Source organism: Struthio camelus, chromosome 4 (genome assembly GCF_040807025.1).
Source record: "Struthio camelus isolate bStrCam1 chromosome 4, bStrCam1.hap1, whole genome shotgun sequence".
In the NCBI taxonomy this organism is placed as follows: Eukaryota; Metazoa; Chordata; class Aves; order Struthioniformes; family Struthionidae; genus Struthio; species Struthio camelus.
In genome coordinates this window covers 57,815,450-57,837,543 of record NC_090945.1, presented here as the reverse complement: position 1 = coordinate 57,837,543, position 22,094 = coordinate 57,815,450, and the positions used below count along the sequence as shown (strand labels likewise).

Sequence of the window (22,094 nt, the reverse complement as noted above, 5' to 3'; positions counted from 1 at the left end):
TAATAATTTCCAGGTGTTAAAAATTAATTTCTATCAGTTAGAGAAATGACTACAGACATCTAACATGACTTAGTAGGACATTTACTACCTGTGAAGAAAACGGCAGGAAAAAAGGAGACTGAGAAAAGGCAAATTGAGGTTGAGTTTGGTGTCAGTGCTAGAGTGGAGGAGAGGTGGGTATCCCTGCGTAAGAGTCTGGGACTTGCACTTGCATAGTCTCGTGCAGGTTTGTCGCGGGAGAGACAGAGTAAGCAGCAACCAGTTGTGGATCTGGATACTGGGGTTTGTTTAAGAACCGGCGAGATCAGAGCTCACACACCCACTGACTCGCTCCCTCCCTGGTGTTATGTTCACTAGTTCTCCACTTCCCGGCAGGGAGGTCACTGCTCTGGGGAGTGACCCTCTGATCTGGGGAGGTCGGGCAGAAAGTCGTGTCTGTTACTGCTGTGCAGCTGCTTGCCGTTACCAGACTTGGATGCTGTCGGCCAAGGTCCCTGGGCGTTTCCCAGCAGTTGTCTCCACGCATCTTGCTGGTCTTCAGGACCTTCCTCCACTTCCAGGACCTTTCTTCCAGCCAGGATCTTCCTTTTTTTTTTTTTTTTCTGAGACAGCTCTTCCTTTCAGAAACTTTCTGTTTAGCACCACAAGTTCCTGGTTTTCCCGATCTAAATAGCCTATGTGCAGAAGTACAACATGTAATTAGCCTTCCTAATTAGTGGTTCCATCTTACGTCTCTTCATAAATTGCAGGACTCGGGACATGCTACTTTTGTTTAGTCCAGATATTACCAAAATTTACAATCAGCCCCTACTTGCTAGCTGTTGCATGTAGCGTCTGGTTGTAGCTAGCAAGTAGGAGACTTCTGCTTGGGAGTTCAAAAGCTCAGTTTCAGACGTTCACGCACACACACATATGCGCAATTATCCACTGCCTGTCGGCATTCACAGCTTAAGCTGTTTTTTTTGCCTATGACAAGGTTCACTGAAGGCGAAGATGGGAAGTTAAAAGTGGTAGGTGAGCTGTAATGACTGAGTCAGAATCAGAGAGGAAGAAAAAAGGTTTTTTTTTTTTTTTTTGGGTAGATGGTGGGATGCATCAGGAAAAATAACAGTAGGTGAAAGGATGAAGGGTGAGGGCATGTTCAGAAGAAATAGTTTGTGGCCTAGAGAATATAATGTGAGGAGAAGGAAGTTAAAATTGAGAGGAATGTGAGAACAGCATCTACTAGCTTCCCAATCCTTCTCTCAAAAAAACCTGTTATAGCCAAGAAAAACCACCGCAAGAGAGCATAATTACAGAAAGCCTTCAGGAGCAGGGAAGTAGTTATAAGCAAAGAATTTCAGGTATTAAGAAGGAAAAGGTGGATGTAAGAGGATTCATGGAGGACTACAAAATGATTGCAGTGTAGTGGCTTTGTGAGGAGGAAGAGATAACAGGCTGAGGAGATAGAACAGGAGAAGCAGCAAGAAGGGGTAAAATTTAAAGGAAGATAAGGAAGTGAAGAGAACTGATACTTGAAAAGTGCACTTGAAGTTTCTCAGCAGAAAGTGTCTTCAAAGGGTACTCACTCCTGTGTCCCCTAATATGGGATATGCAACCTTGGCAGTTCAGGTTTGTATCACTTCAGGACGCTGATAGTTGTTTTGGTCATGAGCCTGTAACTTGTCTACCATGTGCTATAGTAGATGGGTAAAGGTGCTGAGTAGAGATGCAGCCTTTTCAAGAGAAGTCAGTTCCTTTTTTTTTTTACTTCATGGTGTTTAGAGCTGCTGTGCAGCCAGTCAAATTTTCAAACTTTCTGTAAGATTCATGGCAAGGGAGAATTTTAAGGGGCATTTTGAAAGCAGTTGGTATAGATACCACAGACTGTAGGACGACAGAGCAGAAAGAACAAAGGGACTTGTTTGAAGACTTTGCAGATTGATGGTAGAGGTAGACATCGGGGCTGATCAAGAATGATAGCTGAGCTCTCTGAAACAGTTCAAGTGAGGATAGTCTTTGAAGTGCTGGGAAATGAAGATGATCAAGCTTCAATCTGCTGTTACAGAAAAGGAGGACCTGACAGATGGGAACACCATGAGGTGTTATGTCAGTGTAATGAGCTGGAAAAATGCACGTTGCCATAGTGTTCTGGTGGATGTTAGCAGGGTGAGACTGTGCTCCTCGAGACCAGAGAAGAGCATCAAAATGCAAGGCCACTTGGGCATGGATAAGAATTTTTAGCTGTTTTGATAGCTTTTAAGAGCCATATGGAGCCATTGAAGCCTGAAGACCTAGAGCGGGATCCATGTTGAAAATTATATCCAGGTTATGGCTAAAGATTGAAGAAGCAGGTACAAAGTCTGTGTTTTCCTGGCAGATGCAGTAGCATTCTGGGCAGATTTTAATTCCATTCATTCTTTTTCACAGTTACATTGGCTGGAAGTGATGTAACTTTGCTCTTCTGTTGTTTCCTAGGCATAATGCTGGGTTTTGCCCAGCATTCTTCAGCAGTATTTATTTCACTTGGTAACTCTTAAAAATCAGGTAAAATTGCATGGAGGCTTCATGTGGCTATTGACAAAGCAAGATAATAACCCTATATGTAAAATCCTATTTTGTACTAATATATGATTTTTCATCCAACAATCTCCTATCTTATTGTGTTAAAAATTCAGTGTTAGACATCTTTATGTTCCTTCTTTGACTCGTATTTGTGATTACATCCTCTTTATGAATGGGGAAAGAAGTCAGTTTTGTTCTCTGTGACTTAAGTGGGTGATGGAAGTCCTGAAGTCTGGTCTCAACAAGCCTTTTGCAGATGAGTATTCTAGCTATGGTAGAAGAGGCAGTAACAAGCAGTTTGAAGATGTAATTAGAAGAAAGCCTTTCATATCATGATCATAACAGGAATCACTTTAAGTAAAAAAGACCAGGCAAATGTTTTAATACTTCCAATTTACAGATTAATTCCTGTGATCAGAATCTGAACCGATGCTGTGAAATAATAGAAATGAACTCCGTGATTCAAGGGCAGCTCTTCACAATCCTCAGTGAAACAGCTCGAGAAGGTAAATCAGTGCTTTGTCTTATTACTGACACATTTCGTACTTGTCTTCTTAAACTCTAGCCCTTGCTTTAGGTGTTCTCCTAAATTCTTACTATACGTATTTTCTTAGGTGGGCATTATGCAGGTGTGGAAACAATAAAATCTCGTCTCCTGCCATGGCTTGGGACTTGTTTTTCCAGTGCTACTTCAGGAAGACCCTTTGCAACTAATCTCTCTCTCACTCAGGTATGTAGGAAAATTTATTTTAAGAGAATAAAATGGTATCGATTTTTACCTGCGGGAGAACTTTCTCACCTGTTAAAAACTTCTCTCCTTGATTTTGCTTATGTCCTTGTTTGCTCATGGAGAGAGCTAGGGCATTTCTCTCTTTCAGTTTCCATTCCCTCTGAAAGAGAAATGAAAGAGGTCGTTGAAGTTGCATTTGACTTTCTAGAGTTTATGCTGTTTTGCAAAAATGAATGACAGTGTGGAGGAATTTGCTTTGCAAGAGAAGCTGTGTTCTTGGACAGCTTCCCTTATCTTGAAAAAGAATTGTGCTGATTTACTGTCTTTGATTGACAAATGATTGACAAAGATATCATAGAAGTATTTATGCCATACCTCTATTGATAAAAACCCAGCAGCGTGTGAAAATACATGTGTAAGCTGAAGGTGTATATCAAACTCCATGTTTTTAACTGTAAGCTCCTTTTCTTTTTTTTTTTTGAAGAAAAAGGTTTACTTAGTATCTAAGCATTGTAATAATGTCCAGAAGAAGAAAAATCTGCTCATGTCAGTCATCATGCTACCACATTCCTGACCTAAAGTTTGGAGTCACTATGTATTTCTTTTATTTTCTTCTATGTGATATGTACTAGGAGGGTCATAATAGTAACGGTTTGGCAGGAAAGGCAGATCCACTGTGGCTCTATGCCTGTGTTCTTTGAAAGAAAATAAGAGTGTTACTTCCCCTAGCAGACTAGGGGAAAACGCTGAAGATCTTATGATCTGACAGTGATGTTTCCGTGCTCTCTGACTTCCCATTTGTAAGCCTCTTTTGTCAAAATTGTTCACGATTGTGGTAGGAATAAATGAAGAGTGATATCCCATAGGGTTCAGATTGCAGTGTGCTGTAGGAGTAAGGTTGCTTTCTTTAAGTTTTCTGATGAAAAACAAAATATGAAATTATGATGTTATTAAATGACTATCCGTGCACCAGTTGTGGATTTGTCCTTGCACATGACACTCAAAATTTAAAGAAAAGCCCACTGCATAGCTACTCATTTAATAACGGTAGTATCAGGCAAATCCATGGGTTGTTACAGACAGTGCATGTGTAGTAGCGTGCCTTCTTGAATTATAACAGTTTCTTGATCTATTCTAATAACTTTTCTTGTAATTTTGCATGCATGAATTCACAGTAGCTTTACTCGAATTGAGTGCATAGTCAGTCAGAAGACTTTACTAAAAACAACTATGTAACACGTCTATAGGAACACTTTCTCCTGATGATGTGTGTGCAGATGGTAAATACACGTATGACACACCTCATATATTCTCTGTCAAGAAGTGTAAGTGAAGTGAATGTTTTTCCTAATATAATTGAATCTCTTTGCTATTTTCTATGCCTAGAAGGTATTGCTAGTGTCTCTAGAAGATACAAAATTGCTTTTGTTTCCAACTACTTTAGAGATGTTCTTTACTGAAATGATTAGAAACACCAGTGTCTATAATACTATACTACATTGTTGAAGGATTCTGTAAAGTAGAACATTCAAGCAGTGTGATTTGTATCTTTCATTGTAGGATTCAATGGAGAAAGAGAGGCAGCTGAGAAAGTTTGCCGGTAGTCAGACTTTTGAACTGCAGGAGCTGCAGAAAGAACTGACTTCTACTCGTCTACAGCTCAGCCATGTGCAACAAGAGTAGGAGAATTAACTGTTTTTTTTTTTTTTTTAATAACAAGCCATAGTTTTTCCCTCAAATCTAAATACTAATAGAGATTTGTTTAAAAAAAAATCATTTCTGGTATAAATCAGCTTCAGGATATTTCTAGGCTCTGGATTGTCTAAATTTAAAAAATGCTGATCTGTATACCCAAGGCCAGCTGTGTCCGAAGTGGGATACAAATGATGTAATCATACCTGCGTTCACGAGTTGACTCGATAGGCTTTGCTTCTGGCAGAAGAGCTGTAAAACGTGGTAGTATACCAGGCAAGAGGGTTTTGTACAGCGCACGATCATTCTGTTGGAACTGCAATTGATAGACTGCTGCATGCTGAGCAGACCTTGATTAAAAATCAGTTGAGTAGCTCTGGACCAGCCTTTATTGAAGGACCTACAGCAGCATAATTAGTTATGGTATGTAACTGGTATGTGAGCATCTAAGAAGATGAAAACCTACTGTAGCAAGATGGAGGAAGAAAGAGAGACAGCTTTTCAAATATATAACTAGAGCTGAACAGTTTTCATACAGTTGAATAAAACATCCTTTGTGGAACATTGCAATCTCGGAATGACTTACTTGCTTCAGAAACAAATGGGTACAGTTAGTGCCAGTTCCAAGGATTTTTCAGAGGTAGCTCCAAGTGAGACACCCATTAGCATGACAATGAAGAACGTTCAGTCTTTTAGTCAGTGCAAAAAGCTATATAAATCAATGTTTTTAATAAGAGATTTCAGGAATATATTAAGTTCTTGGGCTATATTAGCAAGATTTGAGGAAATAGTTTCAATAGAAAGAATATTTCATCCTACATACTAATCTTGTAGGTATCCTCTGCTTTCATATGAGTATCAGTTATGTCTTATCTTGGATGAATGTAGCCATTCTGATTTTTGGCTATTAAAGAAGTCTCCCAGTCAACTCAGAGGTAAAGATCAGTGCACCCCCTTGGAAAGGAGATAAAAGGACAAAAAAATCTTGCAATCTCTCAGTATACGTTAAGTGTGAAAAGTGACAAGGTGGGGCAGAGAAAGACTCCATAATTGAGAGCATTTGGTAGGAGAGATGTTTGTTTTTTATGTTTCAAGTAATTTAACAAAACGAGATAATTTTGCCAAATTAATTTTAAGCCTGGAAGCTCTAATAAGCAAAGGACTTTTTTTTTTCAGTTGAGTTTTCTAACTATGGTAAAGAGTCAGATACATGTGAAGGTTGGTTTCGGAGTCAGATATTTCATCCTCTGCTCCTGTATGGATTGAAGGAGATTATTTGATGGTCTGGAGAAAGGTTGAGTGTTGGATGGTCAAGGTGAGAAGTATAAGGAAACTTAGTTGCTATTAAAGATTGGAGTGAGCGTGTGGCAGGTTGCAATACAGGAGCTAATCCCGAATTGTCTTTTCTTGTAAGTAGTGGAAAATCAGCAGTAAAGAGCTTACACTGTTCTGGTGTGGGTTGCATTTCTCTGTGCGGTCAGGTCAGAGAGGGACTGATAGCGTGTTTACAAAACAGGACTCTGGAAAGCAGAGAGCTGGGAAGAGGTATTTCAAGTGTGAAAGTTTCAGAAGTAATCCTTTCAAGATGATGCAGTATAGAGATGTGGTTGTGCAGTTATTGACAGGCAAATGTGCAGGTGTAAGAGAAAGAGAATTCGTATTCCAAGATAATACCCCATTTATGGACAGTGAAGCCAATCTGATCGCCATAAATTGTTGAAACCTGTGGAGAAACTGGAACTGAGCCTTTGTGAAGAATAATGGGTGGTAGCAAAATAATTCTGTTACTGCTTAGTCAGATATGACTTTTGTAAACTATTTGTGTGCTGATGGCCTGCACAAAGCCCACTGTGATTATTTTCATATGTTAAATTGGCATGGAACTGGTCTGCCGAAACGGGTCAGTTCGTCATATTCAATTCTCTGGTGGCATCTGTACCATTTTTCTTGCAGTCTGACCGAAACCCAGTTGGCTCTTGAAGACACAAAGGCAAAATCAGCCACTACTCTTTTGGCAGCAGAAGATGAAATTGTTCAGCTAAAAGCAGCGTAAGAAAAATCTAATATTGGGATATTTGTGGCAATAAGTCAACATGCAGCAGCACAGTCTGTCATTTACCTGAGGGGGTTCTGTTTATTCACCACTGTTTTATGCTATAGCAAAAAATAGGTGTAACCCTTTAACATCCTTGTAGCCTTGTCTCTTTACATTATATAGAGAGAGAGTTAACATAAATGATTCAAGGTGAGAAGAACCGCTGTTCTGGCTGAATCTGTAGTATCCTTTTTCCTTTGTGGTAGAGGAAGAGTACTTTGAAACTAGCAACTTGAGAGCGTGTGAGTCCTGTAGATGAAGTTAAATATGAGAGAACCATAATCTGAACATAGCTGGAAACCATTTTGTTTGTAATTTGCTATGATGCTCTTGAAAGTAGCACACGCGTTAAATAAAAGACAGTTCAAGCCCTCTAAGACGAAATTCTTTATAAAGCTGTTTCTTTTATACGAACTTTGTCAAATCCTTTTGCCTATTTGCACAGAAGTGGTCATGACTATTGGTAATGTTGATGTCTCTGGTTTACAAATGTTCTTTTGAGCTTCTAAGTGTATTGATCACATCTGGGAAGTTGATCTGGATTAATATAATAGTGCAGCTGGGGGACTTACCTTTCCATTTCAATACAATGGTCCTTCAAACTGATTTTCCTTTGTGGCTGGGCCTTGAAGCAGTCCCAGAGGCAGTACTGATTCGTCGTTGTTATGAAATAGAGCCCTTCTTTTTATTACTTTGTCACAAAAGGGTATGAAGGTAGCTGAAATTCCTTCCAATAGCATGTGGATTCTTATGATAACTGGCATTTCAACAAAAGCAATATAGTCAGGCTTGTTTAAAAAAAAATGCTTGCAGCCTTTTAGTTAAATAACATTACTGTGCTTCTTGAAAATGAAGGAGACCTGACTTTCCTGCTTACACTGTAGGAAAGGCTGTGACTGTCCATGAGTTTGTTTTCTTTCAGGGCAACTAAGTGGATGAACTACTACTCATAAAAATGAGCAAACAAAGACACAAGCCGTCAGAGCTGCAGCTGCCTCTGTCAGGTTGAATATCACTTGTTGGATGTTTATTGTTGCTCTAGGATAGTGTTGATCACTTCAGACTTTAACTTTTTAGATGGATTCCTGAGTCCTAAATGCATGTCCCCATAAGATGGGCTCCCTTAATTTGCTAGGTGAAAAGTAGCTCATGTAACTCCTTAATTCTTAGGTAAATAACCTGATTGCTGTCTTCCAGTTAAGAACAATTAGTTGGAAACAAAGCCTCTCCCATTTCCCATATGTAGGTCTCAGGCAGATGGTGCAGAAATTCATGCTACCATATGTATACTAAGGATAGAAGAAGAAAACATTCCTGTCCTCCTGTGAATGCAGGAATTCAGTAATCTCCACATACATATGGTTCATGTTCACCCTCAGTTTAGGTGGCACTCGACATTTGCACTTTCTGTCTGGGTCTTTCACTTTTGATTGAAGCAAAGGTGCTTCTTTTGTTTGAAGCAAAGGTGCTATTGTTTGTCTTCTGTGAATCTTTTTACTAAAGTTTGAACACTTTTAGCTGAGCAGGATCAGATTTGCCTCATCTTTACCTGCTTGTTAAAACTAGAGCCCTTCTGAAAATGGAAAAGTTGAGTTCAGGACTGATCTCTGTCACACTTGGTTGTGTCAATTTTTTGTCTGTCACCTTGGTTCCTGAGATTTTTGGACTAGCTGATGATCTCATTCCTCTTATCTATATCTGTCTCACACACTTCAACCAATCTTTTGCAAGCCATCTCAATCTCCTGGGCTGCCAGAGCTAAAGTAGTCTAGCCTCAGTATAATTAACTCCCATAACCAGCGTAAGTTTTCATTATATGAAGATGTTTATTGTAATCGGATTTAGCTATTTGCTGCAGAATTATGAAGGAATGTCCCCTCTGGGTTGTATATCAATACAGAATATTTTTATGAACACAGATCAACAGTAATGGGAAGTTCATAAGAAGAAAATAAGAAAAAATAGTGTACTAAATACAGAAGACAACAGGTTGTTATATGTAACCTGAAGAAATGGTTCCTCATGTTAGTGCTATTATAAATGGAAGTTTACTTCTAGAGTGTTTAGACTCTTGCTAAAAGTAGTGCAACTGAGCAAAGCTGGACAACACACTTTGGAGGAATTGATGTCATAAGAACTTCTATTCTCTTTGCTGGACATCTGTAAGGAGGACCTCATATATAGATTGACAGAAAGACGTTTTGATAAACATGATTGCAATTAATGACAGCCAGTGTGGTAGCTTGAATCAGTTACCTCTGGAAGTTGGAGGGTCTCTGTTACAGGGGGCTCTTCAGAATGGATTTAACAGGCATCTGGCAAGAATGATGCAGGCGGAGCTGTACTTGCCTTGAATTTCAACGTAAGCTGACTGAATGAATCAGGTCTAGCCTGAGGAGCGGGCGAACTGTGAGGAGTTTCATTTCTAGTGAATTATTTTAAACTAGAGGATAGCGGTTGGATTATTTTTCCAAGCAGCATTAAGCAGATATTCGACGCAAATTCTGAAAGCTGTTGTGCTTTCTCCTAAGTAACTCTTTGGTTTAAGATGTTTGCTTTATTTTTGAATGGTGATATGGGGGAGTTTAAAACACTGAAGAATGGATTTTAGGCTTCAACTGAAAAGTGAATTATAAAAACTGTTCTGATTTTTTTCCTAAGAACTGTGTTTTGCCTGTTTATTCCTATTAATGCTTTTTCACAGCATCTACAGTTCTTTAAAGCTTACAGGAAAATGATAAATCTCTCTTGATTTCAGATTAGTATTTGGCAGTAAAATAACTGAACAGTAAAATAGGTGAAAGTTAATTCCTTTATAGGTTTAATTAGCACAGAAAGGGTTAGTGTTAATATTTACAAAAGTCAGCATTGGTAATCTGTAAGTGTGGCTGTCTTAAAGTTTTGTTTTCCTTTAGAGATTGTATTCTTTTTGTTTTTCTTAGAAGGAAAAACATGCAGTTTTAATGGTGGATTTTCTTAAGTTTGTGAGTTACTGTAGAACTTCCGATGAAAGATGACAGATGCAGGTGTTCCTGCTGTCTTCAGACTGTCACATCCTCTCCCTCCTTCCTCTCCCTTTTTTTTTTTTTTTCATCTGATAAAGGTAGACCTGTATTTAAACATGTGTTTGTATTTGTAATCATTATCTGTGATTGTGATAGGGTTTTTTTTTCAGATGAAAAGATAGCAGCTTTGTGGAAGGTGAGACAGCAGTAAGATAAAGTGCATCAAAAGTTGCATTAAAACTTTTTGAAGGATCCCTGTGTGAATAGGGGTAAATGACAAAGAATACAGAAAGGAAATGATTACTTTTTACTTATCCCTTCTGTTGTATGGTTATTAATATCATACATTGTTTAGCGTGCCAGTTTAAGTAAAGCCTAGTGGATGTGTTTTGTGTAACATTATTTTTTTTTCTCCTTTTTATGTAGTACCTAATGATTTCCTCCAATCTCTGTCTCTAGAAATCATCTTCCCAAATCTACTTTTCTTTCCCAGTTATTCATTATATTAGAATATTCTTGCTCTCTTTTACTACTTCTCTGCTAGAAGTCATTGCTGAAGGATCTGAGTAAGGATGTTCATGGGATTGTAATCCTATCTGATTTTTATACCTAAATGAGAAGGACAGTCCTTGCCCTTGACAGAAGTGCTGGCCCTTTTTCCTGTGGTCCTCTCCCTCATCCTGCTCCTTAAAATCAGAACAGAAAGTGTGAGCAATTATAGATGTTACAGCTGTCACTGGTTCAGATCCTCACAAATCTCACCAAGGTCCTTCAATAAAGAAAAAGAAGGACAGATTGAATGTTTCCAAAATGAGAAGAAAACATCAGTGTTTTTTAGAAAGAAGAACACAACAGTAATATCTGTGTTAGGAAGGAAAGCAGAAATGTTGAGCTACTTCCTGTATGTGCTAAGTAAGAGTAAAGGACAGAAGATAAACTTGCTAAACTGATTGTCTGCCAATACATAAGAAACACTCCTACTGGGAAGGACAGGGGAAGAGTCATTAGATGTTGACGTTACTTGAGTGACATCATTAATGATGTCCTCTGATTGAGCAAAGCACTCCATCAAAGAGAAGAACCTGAGGATCTGATATAAGATGTAAGCAGCAGTTTACTATTCTGCAGTTTAAGACTGTAGGTAATGCGTTCAACGTGATAATCCAGTCTCTTTCTTAGACCCCGTCACCTGAGCTAGTGCAAGGACACCAAGGGTTAACTAGTGATCTGCCCTGTAAGACAAAGTTTAGTGTATCCAGTCTCATGCCACAGTGCACTTTTACATTTTAAAGAGAACGTGCTCTGAAGTTTGTTTTTTAACTCTTGATTTCCCTACATTTCAGCATAGGGAGTCCGACTTGGTCAATATTTCTTCTGTTCTTTTTGTTCGGTGATAAGGATTAAGTTGCTGGATGGTTTGCATTGGTAGAAAGACATCTTGTGACCAGCTCTATTTTGTGTGGTTAAGTCTGAAGGCTTCCCATGCCCAGGAGGAGAACGCTCTGAGGAACTTAGATCGTCTGAATGACTATGAGCAGCAGATTCAAATACTGAAGGATGAGATTTCAATTTTGGATGCCCAAAAATCTGTTCTGCAAAGCAGGTAGGGGTGTTAATCAGAGAACTCACTGAGGTCAGTGAATCAGAGAAATAACTGAAGTTAGGCTGCATGAACTCCTCATTTTAGGTTGAAGTGTAAACAAAAGCTAAGCTTTTGCGCTTTGTTTTGAAGGAACATAAATTCTTTAACAGAGTGCCCCAATATGTTAATGTCGTCATGTCAGGCTGTTATGTTGAGCTTCTGGCAAAACAGCAAACAGACAGCCTTACAAAATAGGTGGAGAGCAACTAAACAGGATAAAAACAGATGGTTAGTTTTTGTTTATAAGCTCCTTTGAACACTGTACCATTAGGGGACAAAACTTGTTGTTACCTTCTGATTTGTTTGGGTTTACAACTCTGCTCTGGTACTGGAGAAGGAACAAATTTCTAAAGTTTTACTAGTTAAAAGTATGCTTCGTTGAAACAAAGTGCTTTGGCTGCACATTTGGCTGCACATTTGGAATTACTTTAATTGTATTCTTCAGGATCTAATCCATCAAATGTAATGACACAAGTGCCTTCATACTAGGCTAACCACTATTGTGGCTGTAACTTTACTTCCGTACTTATATTGGCTCAAAATCTCAGCTAACTCTGATAATAAAGTTGACACAAAACTCTATGCAACAGGCCAAGGCATCTGAGGATAGTGAAGTGACTTCATACTTTTTTTGCATACCTCTTGTAGACTTGCAAGGAGCCGTTCTCCTTCCCCAAGACACAGTCAGAGTAGATCACCTAGTCCACTTCCCCTGAGGAGCTGCTCACCTGGCCGAGCCAGACTTACAAATGCTTCGCGTCATGCCTACCTGGTGGCTCGCTTCGGTGACATTTATGCTCAAGAACGCTTGGATGCAGAGACCCTTCTGAGGACATACATCAGCGACATGGAGATGGTTCAGAGGATAATATACATCGCAGCTGTGGTATGAAGGTTAAACTGAACTCTCAGTTTAATGTCCTTTTCACATTTTTTCTGAAGCATGGTACTCTTTTGTCCAAACACTAGAACAGGGTCAGTAATCTACCGTATAGGTGCTAAAAGGAGCACATAGGAAGATTTTGAATGGCCTTGAAAGATAAACAATTCCTGCACTGCACAACACTGCTTCACTTAAGGGTGTATGCTTGGAAAGATTGTATTTTAGAAAAGTAAAAATCTTTCAGTACCGTGCTTCACACTTACCTGTAGATACAGGTTTTCCAGTTTTCTTAAGTACCTTGAAAATATCTAGATACTTCACACTTACCACAGGCTCAGCCTGAAAAAAATTGTTTGCATTTTTCTGTGCTTAATTTTCTTGTCTGTAAAATTGATGTAGTACGTACCTGTGTCGGAGGCAGCATGTCTCTTACTGTATGTGATCCCAAGCACATCTAACTTGCATTGAATTTTTTTCCACAATTGTCAGTCAATTTACACCTTCCAAGTACAAATTTTCTTACCAACAGAAAAGAGATACTGCTGGCAGACAAGTTAGGCTGCGGCATATAAAATACTCATTATTTAACTCTGTTTCTTGGTATCTTTGAATGTGGTTCTGTTGCTTCTCTGCATATGTGATGGAATCTTACAGAAAAGAAGAAGGTTAGGTGGGAAGCATTTTAATTCTGTCTTCTGAAAATAAATCATACTTGGCTTAATCTGAGAAGTTCTCCCTATTTTTAACTTTCTGCTTTGCAGCAGCATTCCATCTTCCTCTTTACAACTGTGACACTGGGTTAGATTCATCCTTTCAGATCATTGATAAAAATCTAATCTCACAATCTTCTGAATTTAACTAAATGTTCTTTACATTTGCAGGAGTCTTTTCATGCAGCAAAGATGGCCTACAGGCATTTCAAAATGCGTGTAAGAAAAACTCTCTCTCTAGGTCACTCAGGGCCTGAGTCACTTGAAGACACTGTCCTGGATTATATAGTTCGCCATGAGGATCTGTATGATGTTCAAGCCAGTGTCAATGTAAGTCAAGGGTGGTGGGGGAGTGATGTGTTGATCTGTTTCAACATCTAATGAATTCAGAGTGTAGGGACTAGAAATTCACTGTGACTGGGAAGAGAATTTTATTGCATGAATTTTGGCCTGTGGCAGTTTGTTTTCCAAAATAATATTGCAGTATGGCCCAGTTATCATTTGTTTTATTTGCCTGTGACAGTGATATCTCTCTCTGCTAGAATAATAACATTGGCAAGATATGGTCTAACTATAGTTAAGCAAATAAATTTATGCTAAATCATATTTTTTTCTTAAATTTTGTACTTTACTGAAAAACCTCATTCCTCTTCTAAGGCTGATGACAGTGACATGGCTGATACTTTATTTCTAAACATAACACCATGTTCTTTCTGGAACTAATATTTTCTGAAATAGTCTAAGATATAACGTTTCTGGGAGCCTTTTATTATAATGATTTTTAAATGTAGAAAGCTGAGAGGCATAATTAAGAGGGATTTCAATACTTGCCCATGAGTAAAAGCACTAGTGAGCTCAAATTTCTCACTTACTGTGTTTATTTTCAGGAGGTAATCCGTTCCATGAACATCAACCCAAAGATTTCATTCCCACCAGAAATTGATTTCATTGTGATTAGCAGTTTGATTCGAGAGCTGTGCCGTGTGGCATTTTCAATGCAGACACTGATTCCTCCTCTTGATATTGCTTTTGGTACAGATGGAGAACTTTTCAATGAGACCAAGTAAGAACTCCTTTTCATGGACTTTTATTATAAAAAGTCAGAGATGGAGAAAATCCATCAAGTTGCATAGCCCACTTTCCTAATTGCTGTAAAGATTTAAGATTGATGGTAAACATTAATTTGGGGCAAACATTCCTGGTCTGTAATGAATTCAGTATGTCTTTCAGATTTATAATAGCATATAATTATCAGGATGTAGTCCACTGTTAATAGCTTTTTTTTTAATCAGCAGGAGAGAAATTTTCTGTATCAACTAACCTCTTCTGCATATTTAATTTATCCTGTAAGAGGAAAAATAACATCATTTTTTCTTTCCCTGCTTAGTCTCTCTGCCTCCAGTGTTTATAAAATGCCTTCATCTTTGTTGCTCTGTTCTGGCTCATTTGGTAGAAGTCATGTTTACTGAGATCTAGCAGTTGGTGCGTGATACCAGGATCCTCAACATGTTTGCTGTGACCTCCAGGCTGTGACTGCCGTACAACATATGGATCTTAATACACCATTGTATCTTCTGATTTGGAGTTGAGCAAAAGGCAAAATACCTCTTAGAAACGGGATTTTTTTTGTTTATAAAAAAAAAAAAATTGCACACCATAGCATAGTTTTGTTTTTCTAGGCTCAGGGCTGGCTGCTGTGTGAGCTGATAGAGAATTGTAGGGTACTTCCTAAGTCTTCAAGAAAGTTAATGGGATTGATAGCTCCAAAGAAACTTGCTCTCAAGAGTAAGAAAAGCCATAGTCATAAAGAGGTTTATGATAATAATCTAAAATAAAATGAAGGCCAAATGGGGGAAGAGCTTGGGAAGCCAAGGAAAGAAATAGGGAAAACAGAAGTAGCCCTTCAATAGGAGAGTGCAGAGTCATACATGACAAGTTAATGGTCCTGTCCAAATACTGGGCAGTTAGCTATTTGATACCCAAAGCTATTGACTGAATGAAAAAGGCAGCAATGCTGCAGTATGGTCTTAGGATGCTTTTTCAGTCTACTTCATATGTGTAGCCTTCAAAAAAATGGATGTTTGTATTGCTGTGGGAGATAAATATTTATATATGTCATAGATATGTATCTATACATGATGTAAATGTGTGTGATATATGTGCTACTGCAATATGGAGCAAAATTTGTAGAAATTGAAATGGCTCTGTCAGCTATATGGGAAACCATTCTATAAAAAGGGTGAGCAAACCTTACTGCATCTTAAATCTTCCTCCATGCAGAATTGTGTGCCTGTTTGTTTACAACATTGTTTTATAGTTTATACATTACTATTTTTTCTATCAGTTATTTGGTATTTGTTTTGAATCCCAGGTATCCATAAAACCAGACACATAATATTCAGCCAATTTTGCAAACTTAGGAAGGTAAAATATATATCTGCTACATTAATAAAGCCCCTTAGAATATTTTTTTTCTCAGCTTAGAAGTCACTGTTTTATTACCAGTATCTGAGGATCTTGCTAATAGAATTGCCTCTCATGGGTTATAAGATACTAGGATGCAACTTTATAGTCAAAATCGAGTATTTGTAATATCCTTTATATGGGTCTTGTTTTGGCAAGATGTTTCGGGAAGAGAGGATGACTATGACTGCTAAAACAGTACTTAGGAATTTTAGTCTCCATGGACCCAAGGACCCTGACTTGTATGTAAGCTATACCGGAACATAGTTATCTGAAGTGTGAGATGGTTATATCAAGGTGTCTCTGAGTATAAATAGACAGTATGCTCTGCTAAGAGTTTGTCTTACAAATGTGTCCTTTCACATGTATTCTTAAAAAAAACATTTTAGTGGTATGGAAATATTGTCAAGAAAGATATCTATGAGCTATAACTAATATTCTGCTTTTGTCAGCCTTGGTGACTTGAAGCATCGTGTTTATCTTTTGGCGCTTACATGTGGACATGTCACATACGTGACACATACGTGTCTTTCAACAGGTACCGTCGTAGCTTTGACTCTGATTTCACAGCTCCCTTGGTGGCCTATCATGTGTGGCCTGCTCTGATTGAAAATGATATTGTAATTGTGAAGGGAGAGGCAGTTACGAAAAGAGGAGCTCTGGTATGTACTTTCCTTAAGGAATGTGTTAAGGGAAGTAATCAGATTTAAACTCTCTATCTTAAAATATAAAAAGATACATTCTTGATTGCTCCCTGTCTGGCTGGAGTTGTGTATATCCAATATCAAATTTTAGATCCTTACCCTGCCTTTAGTTTTGCATACATGAATAGTCCCATTTGTGTTAATGTATTCATCATGCAGTAAAGATGTATGATTATTGGCAGAGCCTTTTTTAGACAGAAAGTCTACCCTTTGTGTTCTCAAGCCTTGTTTCAGCACAGCAAGGCTGCTTACCTTCTGTCTTTAGTAAATATTCGTTCTCAAAATGGGTTTGCTAATCTCTTCTCTTGCAGTGGTCTCACAGGAGCAGAAGTAGAAGCAGAAGCCGCAGCCGTAGCATGAGTCCTCTTCGATCTCATTGTGTAAGCCCCAGCTGAGAGGTAGTGGTGTAAACAGAATCTAGTGTTTTAAACTCAGAACATAGGCAACTTTTTAAAAATGCTGATGTGCTACATGCATACTTGAATACTGGGAATGTAATGGATTTGTTTGGTGTGAGGTGAAGCTGACCTGGCAGATAGTTATTGCATGGTGTAATTGCCAATGGAGAAACTGTATGAGAAGCAGGTCACAGTTAAACTCTCAGAAGTATCAATTAATTGTGGATCTCACAACACTTTCCCATTTGAAGTCCACTCTGTCTTTCTGTATAGGCTTCTACTCCCTCTGGCTTCAGTACTCTTCTAAAAAATAATTGAACCATCTGGAAGTGTTTTAGGCATCTTGCAGTACATAGAAATAGCACATGGTCCTTGCCTCCTGGAATTAGTAATCTAAGTTTACCCTCCACTGCCTCAAAGGAGCAGGAAATCAGTGTAGGGTGGGCTGGAGAGGAAGAACTAAAGCAGTACAAATAAGATGATGAGAAACCTCAGCAGAGTTCTGCATATGGTATAGCTACACAATATTTTTGATTATCTCAGCAAAAATCACCCATTGTGATTGTTTACCCATATTATTAATTTGAAACAAGTACTCTCAATTTAAAATGTGAATATTATTGAAAATGTGAGCTGCTTTGGGTAAGAATCACTTTTTTTTGCATAGGTTGTAAAAGGCAGGACAAAAAACTTGTTGAATTTGACTTTGTACCAGTGGAGTTTCACTGATTATAGTAACATGTGCGCAAATTTTCTGCATGTTGATGTGTCCCCAGTGCTTTTCTTGGGTGCGGTTCTTTAGTGGAACTGAATTCCCATTTCTCTGTGGAGCTGAATTCCCATTTCTGTTTGTCTTGCAGCTATCTCGAAGCCACAGTTCTTCACCATTAAGGAGCGGAAGCCCAAGTAAGTGGGCATACTCAGTTCATAATGACTCATGGTTTTCACGTTAAGCCCTTGAGAGACTGAGGAAAGAGATGAAATAACATGCTGAAGGTGTTTGCCTCTAATATGCTTGTCCAAGTTTTGTTTTTAAAATGAGTTGGCCCTTTTCTTTTGTCTGTGTGGAAAAGGGCTGAGATTTCTTACTTGGAAGAGAGCTTTCTTTTCACCCTGCTCAGACCACTGTCACATGTTCTCTCACTGCTGGTTACCTTTATACCATGGCCAGTTTTATAGTAAGTGAAACTTACTCTCTTTCCCACAAGAGAGCGAGTTAGCTGCATGCCTGCTGGCTCCATGCTTTTCAAAATCTAAAGAGAGAGCTAAAGAGATGGTAAGGATGAAGTGTGGGGTTTTTAAACAGTATGAGCATGTACCCATCTTGAAGCTAAGCCAATTTGCAGATTCAGAAAAAAATAGTTGTACTGAAATGTATATTTCTCTCCAATAGGGCTTTAGGTTAACTGGATATGTTTCTGTGATTCAGTACATCCGGATCAGTCAACTTCAGTGGTGCCTTCTCCTCTTCCATGAGTACCTCAGATCTCACAGTAATGTGAATGGCAGTTGTTTGTCGCTCCAAATGGGGGTGTTATGTTGTTTTTTCTCAGTGTGTTTTTATAATTATAGAAGGTTTATTTATAATTTCAGAAACTAATTCACCCCTTTTGATTTAAAAAAAAAAAAAACAAAAAGAATAAGGTACGTATAATATAGGATCATACTCATTTGGCAAAGTTTACAGAGCTCTGAGGAACCCATGTTGTAATGTTGCAGCCGTAGATAGAACGGTTGCATCTAGGATGTTTTCCCCAAATACCAGAGCATGCAGTTCATCTTGATAGGATGCTTGATATGTCCAAAATTGTAAGTGTTACAGATGTTGAGATTAGCTATTACTTGAAAACAATTTCATTCAATGGTGCTTATTTACAATTTTAGGAAACAGTACTAATCTCAGGATGTGTGAATCTCACACAGGATCATTTTGAATATCTCCTTACGATAATCTGAATTTTCTAACTACAATGTAGAAGTCACACAGAGCAGCCATAAGTTGCCAGTATTTTATCAATGCCTAGGACTTTATTCATGTTTATTTATGAAAGCACGCTACCAGGTGTGTACTTTTAACAAAGCAGTAATAGTCCTTGTTAAATGAATTCTGTTACTTAAGAAATCAATATCCCAAAGATTTGTAATTTGGACCTTAAAATATTTTGAAAATGTGTGACTGACTATTTGCAGGCTTGAAATATTTGCTGACGGTGGCCTAACTATTCAGTATCATTTTTAATGGACATCACACCAGACTAATAGATTAGTAATTCTTGTGAATGCGGGCACAAAAACCTGGCCCTTTATCACTTGCTGTGGGTATTTATCACATTCTAAATGTAAAAATTGAAGACCTGAAAACTTTTTCTTCTGACATTTTTAAATATTTTTTTGTTCCACTTGTAAAAGTTGATTTTAATATCAGCATTTTTGTTTCTAAGAGAACTGACACTGTCTTTCTCTTCGAACCTCATCTGTAGGGCCAGCCTTAAACACAAGCCACACAAGTGACTGTTTGGGGCCTTGTGCTTTTCCGTAAGAACATAGGATTTGTCATAATGGATCTGACCTTTAATTTACCAAGTCCACTGTCTCGTTCCAGTCAATATCTGATGCTTCAAAGGAATGCGGAAATTTCCCCAAATTCATCTCTGCAATTTTGGAATATTAACAGTTGGAGGGAGGAAAAATTCCTTTCTCTCTCCTGTTGCAATCATCCTGTGTCCTGGAACATGACACTTCATTACTATTGCTATAATGAAATCAACAAATACATATTTTATTAGTTCTGAAATTATTAACTCTTAAAATTAAGTTACATGAACAAATTCTGTGATCCCTTTCCAGGGACCTTGTGCTGATTTACCTGTCTATTCTCTTTCTCTTTGCTTCTTGTGTGGTTTAAGACTTTGGCAGAAGGCTCTATAAATATCAAGATCAGATTTCAGGCAGACTTTTGTACTGGTCCCCATGAGCCGTCGAGCAACTGAGAAATTACTTCTACAGGTGTATTTTCATTGGAGTTAGGCCTCTTAGTCACCAGAGCAAAATGAGGTCCTGTATATGGAGAGTCATTCACAGGACTGTTCTGAATGAACTAAGGGGACACAAATGAAAGGAGCGCCCGTGTATGTGGTATGCTTTCTTGTTGTCTAAGCAAGTCGCAAAAGAAATCTGTTTCCAAAGCAATCTCTTTCCTCTTCTGAGAGCCTTCCTGTCAGTCACAGCTATGGGTCTGGGCTTGTGATAAACCTGCATATTTCTGCACTGATCTCATGACTAAAACACCACAGTTCTAGAGAAACTGAGCACCTGCAGCTTGTGCTGCAACCAAGGGTAATTATGTGTTTTTTAGTATGAGTTTGAGCAGCAAAATGAAGAATCTCTTAGAATCTCCTAATTACCAAGGGCTAAAGAGATGCAGGGTTTTTTATAATTAGATATTTTATGTTTGACTTCTGCATGTAATTACAAGACATGTCTGTGGTTTTATTATTTTGAGGTGAGGTTGTTTCCATACTAACTGTAAGAAAACTAAAACTATATCAAGAAAGTATGTTTTTCTTGAAAAGTACGACAGCCAGGGTAGACCCAGACTCATACACCTGTAATGCCACTAGGAACTAGTATTCTCCAGCATCTAAAAATGCAGTACAAGATGGATTCACAGTGCTTGGTGGACCATCTCATCTTGCTCCGCAGCAGGCACTAGTTTATCTAGTAGTCTCAAAGCAAAAGAGGAAGCTAGACATTGACAGACAATGACTTGTTCTTGCAGTGAGAAAGTAGCAGTAGGAATTTCTTGCATAATGTTTCAGAGCTGACCGTTTTTAGCAAAGTAAGAAGGCAGTCTCAGTACAGTAACTTAATTCATTAGTTAAAGAGTTCTTACTCTTTACACAATTGTACTTTGCAGCCAGTAAGTAGTCTTTTTATAGGAATGTACTGTTTTGTACTAGTTACCCGCATAGCCTATTTATAGCCAGTTAAATCTATAGGCCAGACAGAGGATTGCTTTTAGTGTCAAGTCAGACATTAATAGCTCCTGTGCTTCTTTTTATCCACATGATGCCAGTGTAGAGTGTAAAAACTAATAAAGATCAGTCTATATGATTGTATGGACTTAACTGTTGAGTACAAAAGAGCTTTATAAAAAGGGATTCCTGTAATTGCCTGTTAGTTCTGTGAATGGAGCATGACTGTGAAATGGAGGATTTGATATTTTAATAAGACTTTTAAAAATGTTAAGTGAGATCAGTTGTTTCTCCCCCCTGCCCTAAATTGCAAGCTCGGGTAATGCCACACTTTTAAATACAGAAAAGTAGAATCGTTCCTGTAAGGGTGAACTCTTATAAGTGACCAAAAAAAAAATCAGCAAGGCTTATATTACAAGAAAATTGTAGGACACTATTACTTATGATCAAAGTGATAATACCAGGGAAAATAAGGCTACGTTTTGAGCTAATTTAAACTCTTTAGAGATGGACTGATGGCAGTGAGACCGCACATGATGTAAAAAAGCACCACAGTTGGGCCAAGGTATTCATGTAGGACAGCACATGTGTTTGCAAGGGCTTTTGTGATCGCTGAAGAATTTCTCCTGCACATCAGCTCTTTGAAGGCTGATTATATGTGGCTCAACTCAAAGGCTATCCCAGAGCCAGTGTAAATTTGTGGATGTTTTACTACCCATTTCTGGGAAACTGGATGGCATCAAAATGTCGTCAATCTTCCTCCTTCAGTGTTTGCAACTGAATAACATAAAGTACAGACTGCGGAGTTGTGCAGTCATGCAGAGTTAGCAGATACCAAGGGCAAATGGCTCAGCTAAAATTCCTACTGCAGAATGAAGACTTGAATTCAGAAACTATCTCAGATTGATTATCCCAAAATCCTGATAGGAAAGAGAAAGTTGGGGGAAGGAAGCTGGTGGAGCCCTCCCATTTCATGTGGGTGGCCATGAACTGTGGTGCTGTTTCAGTCTTGCAAGAGGCTCTGGAGATAAACTAACACGTTTGCGATAAACTGATGCAAAAATACTCTACAGCTGAGAGAAAGCAAATGAGAAGGCCAAAAATTATCAAAATGCTCCCTGGAAAACATTATGTCCATATGTTCCCCTGGGATTTGTACCTTTTGAAGTTTACTTTTATACTGCATGTATGTACTGCAAAAGTTTGCTATTCTGTAAAAGTGCCATCAAAATTAAACAGTATTCTTCATCTTTA

At 38.3% G+C, this 22,094-nt stretch overlaps 1 protein-coding gene across 8 annotated transcripts in view; it reads left to right on the top strand.

Annotated features, from left to right (window-relative positions):
- SPATA18 (spermatogenesis associated 18) overlaps positions 1-22,094 on the top strand; it is a 25,005-nt gene extending 2,911 nt beyond the window's left edge. For 4 of the 8 annotated variants that reach the window (XM_068942900.1, XM_068942903.1, XM_068942898.1 and 1 more), the window contains 12 exons: positions 2,945-3,050; positions 3,159-3,274; positions 4,835-4,953; positions 6,920-7,015; positions 11,535-11,669; positions 12,357-12,594; positions 13,473-13,631; positions 14,189-14,364; positions 16,303-16,426; positions 16,780-16,848; positions 17,727-17,772; positions 18,260-22,094. In XM_068942900.1, the coding sequence (XP_068799001.1) occupies positions 2,993-3,050; positions 3,159-3,274; positions 4,835-4,953; positions 6,920-7,015; positions 11,535-11,669; positions 12,357-12,594; positions 13,473-13,631; positions 14,189-14,364; positions 16,303-16,426; positions 16,780-16,848; positions 17,727-17,772; positions 18,260-18,267 (1,344 nt within the window). In that variant the 5' untranslated portion in view covers positions 2,945-2,992 and the 3' untranslated portion in view covers positions 18,268-22,094. Of the gene's footprint in view, positions 1-2,476; positions 2,527-2,944; positions 3,051-3,158; positions 3,275-4,834; positions 4,954-6,919; positions 7,016-11,534; positions 11,670-12,356; positions 12,595-13,472; positions 13,632-14,188; positions 14,365-16,302; positions 16,427-16,779; positions 16,867-17,726; positions 17,773-18,259 lie in introns of those variants that run through there. The other 4 variants (XM_068942902.1, XM_068942899.1, XM_068942901.1 and 1 more) reach the window with 3 other exon arrangements.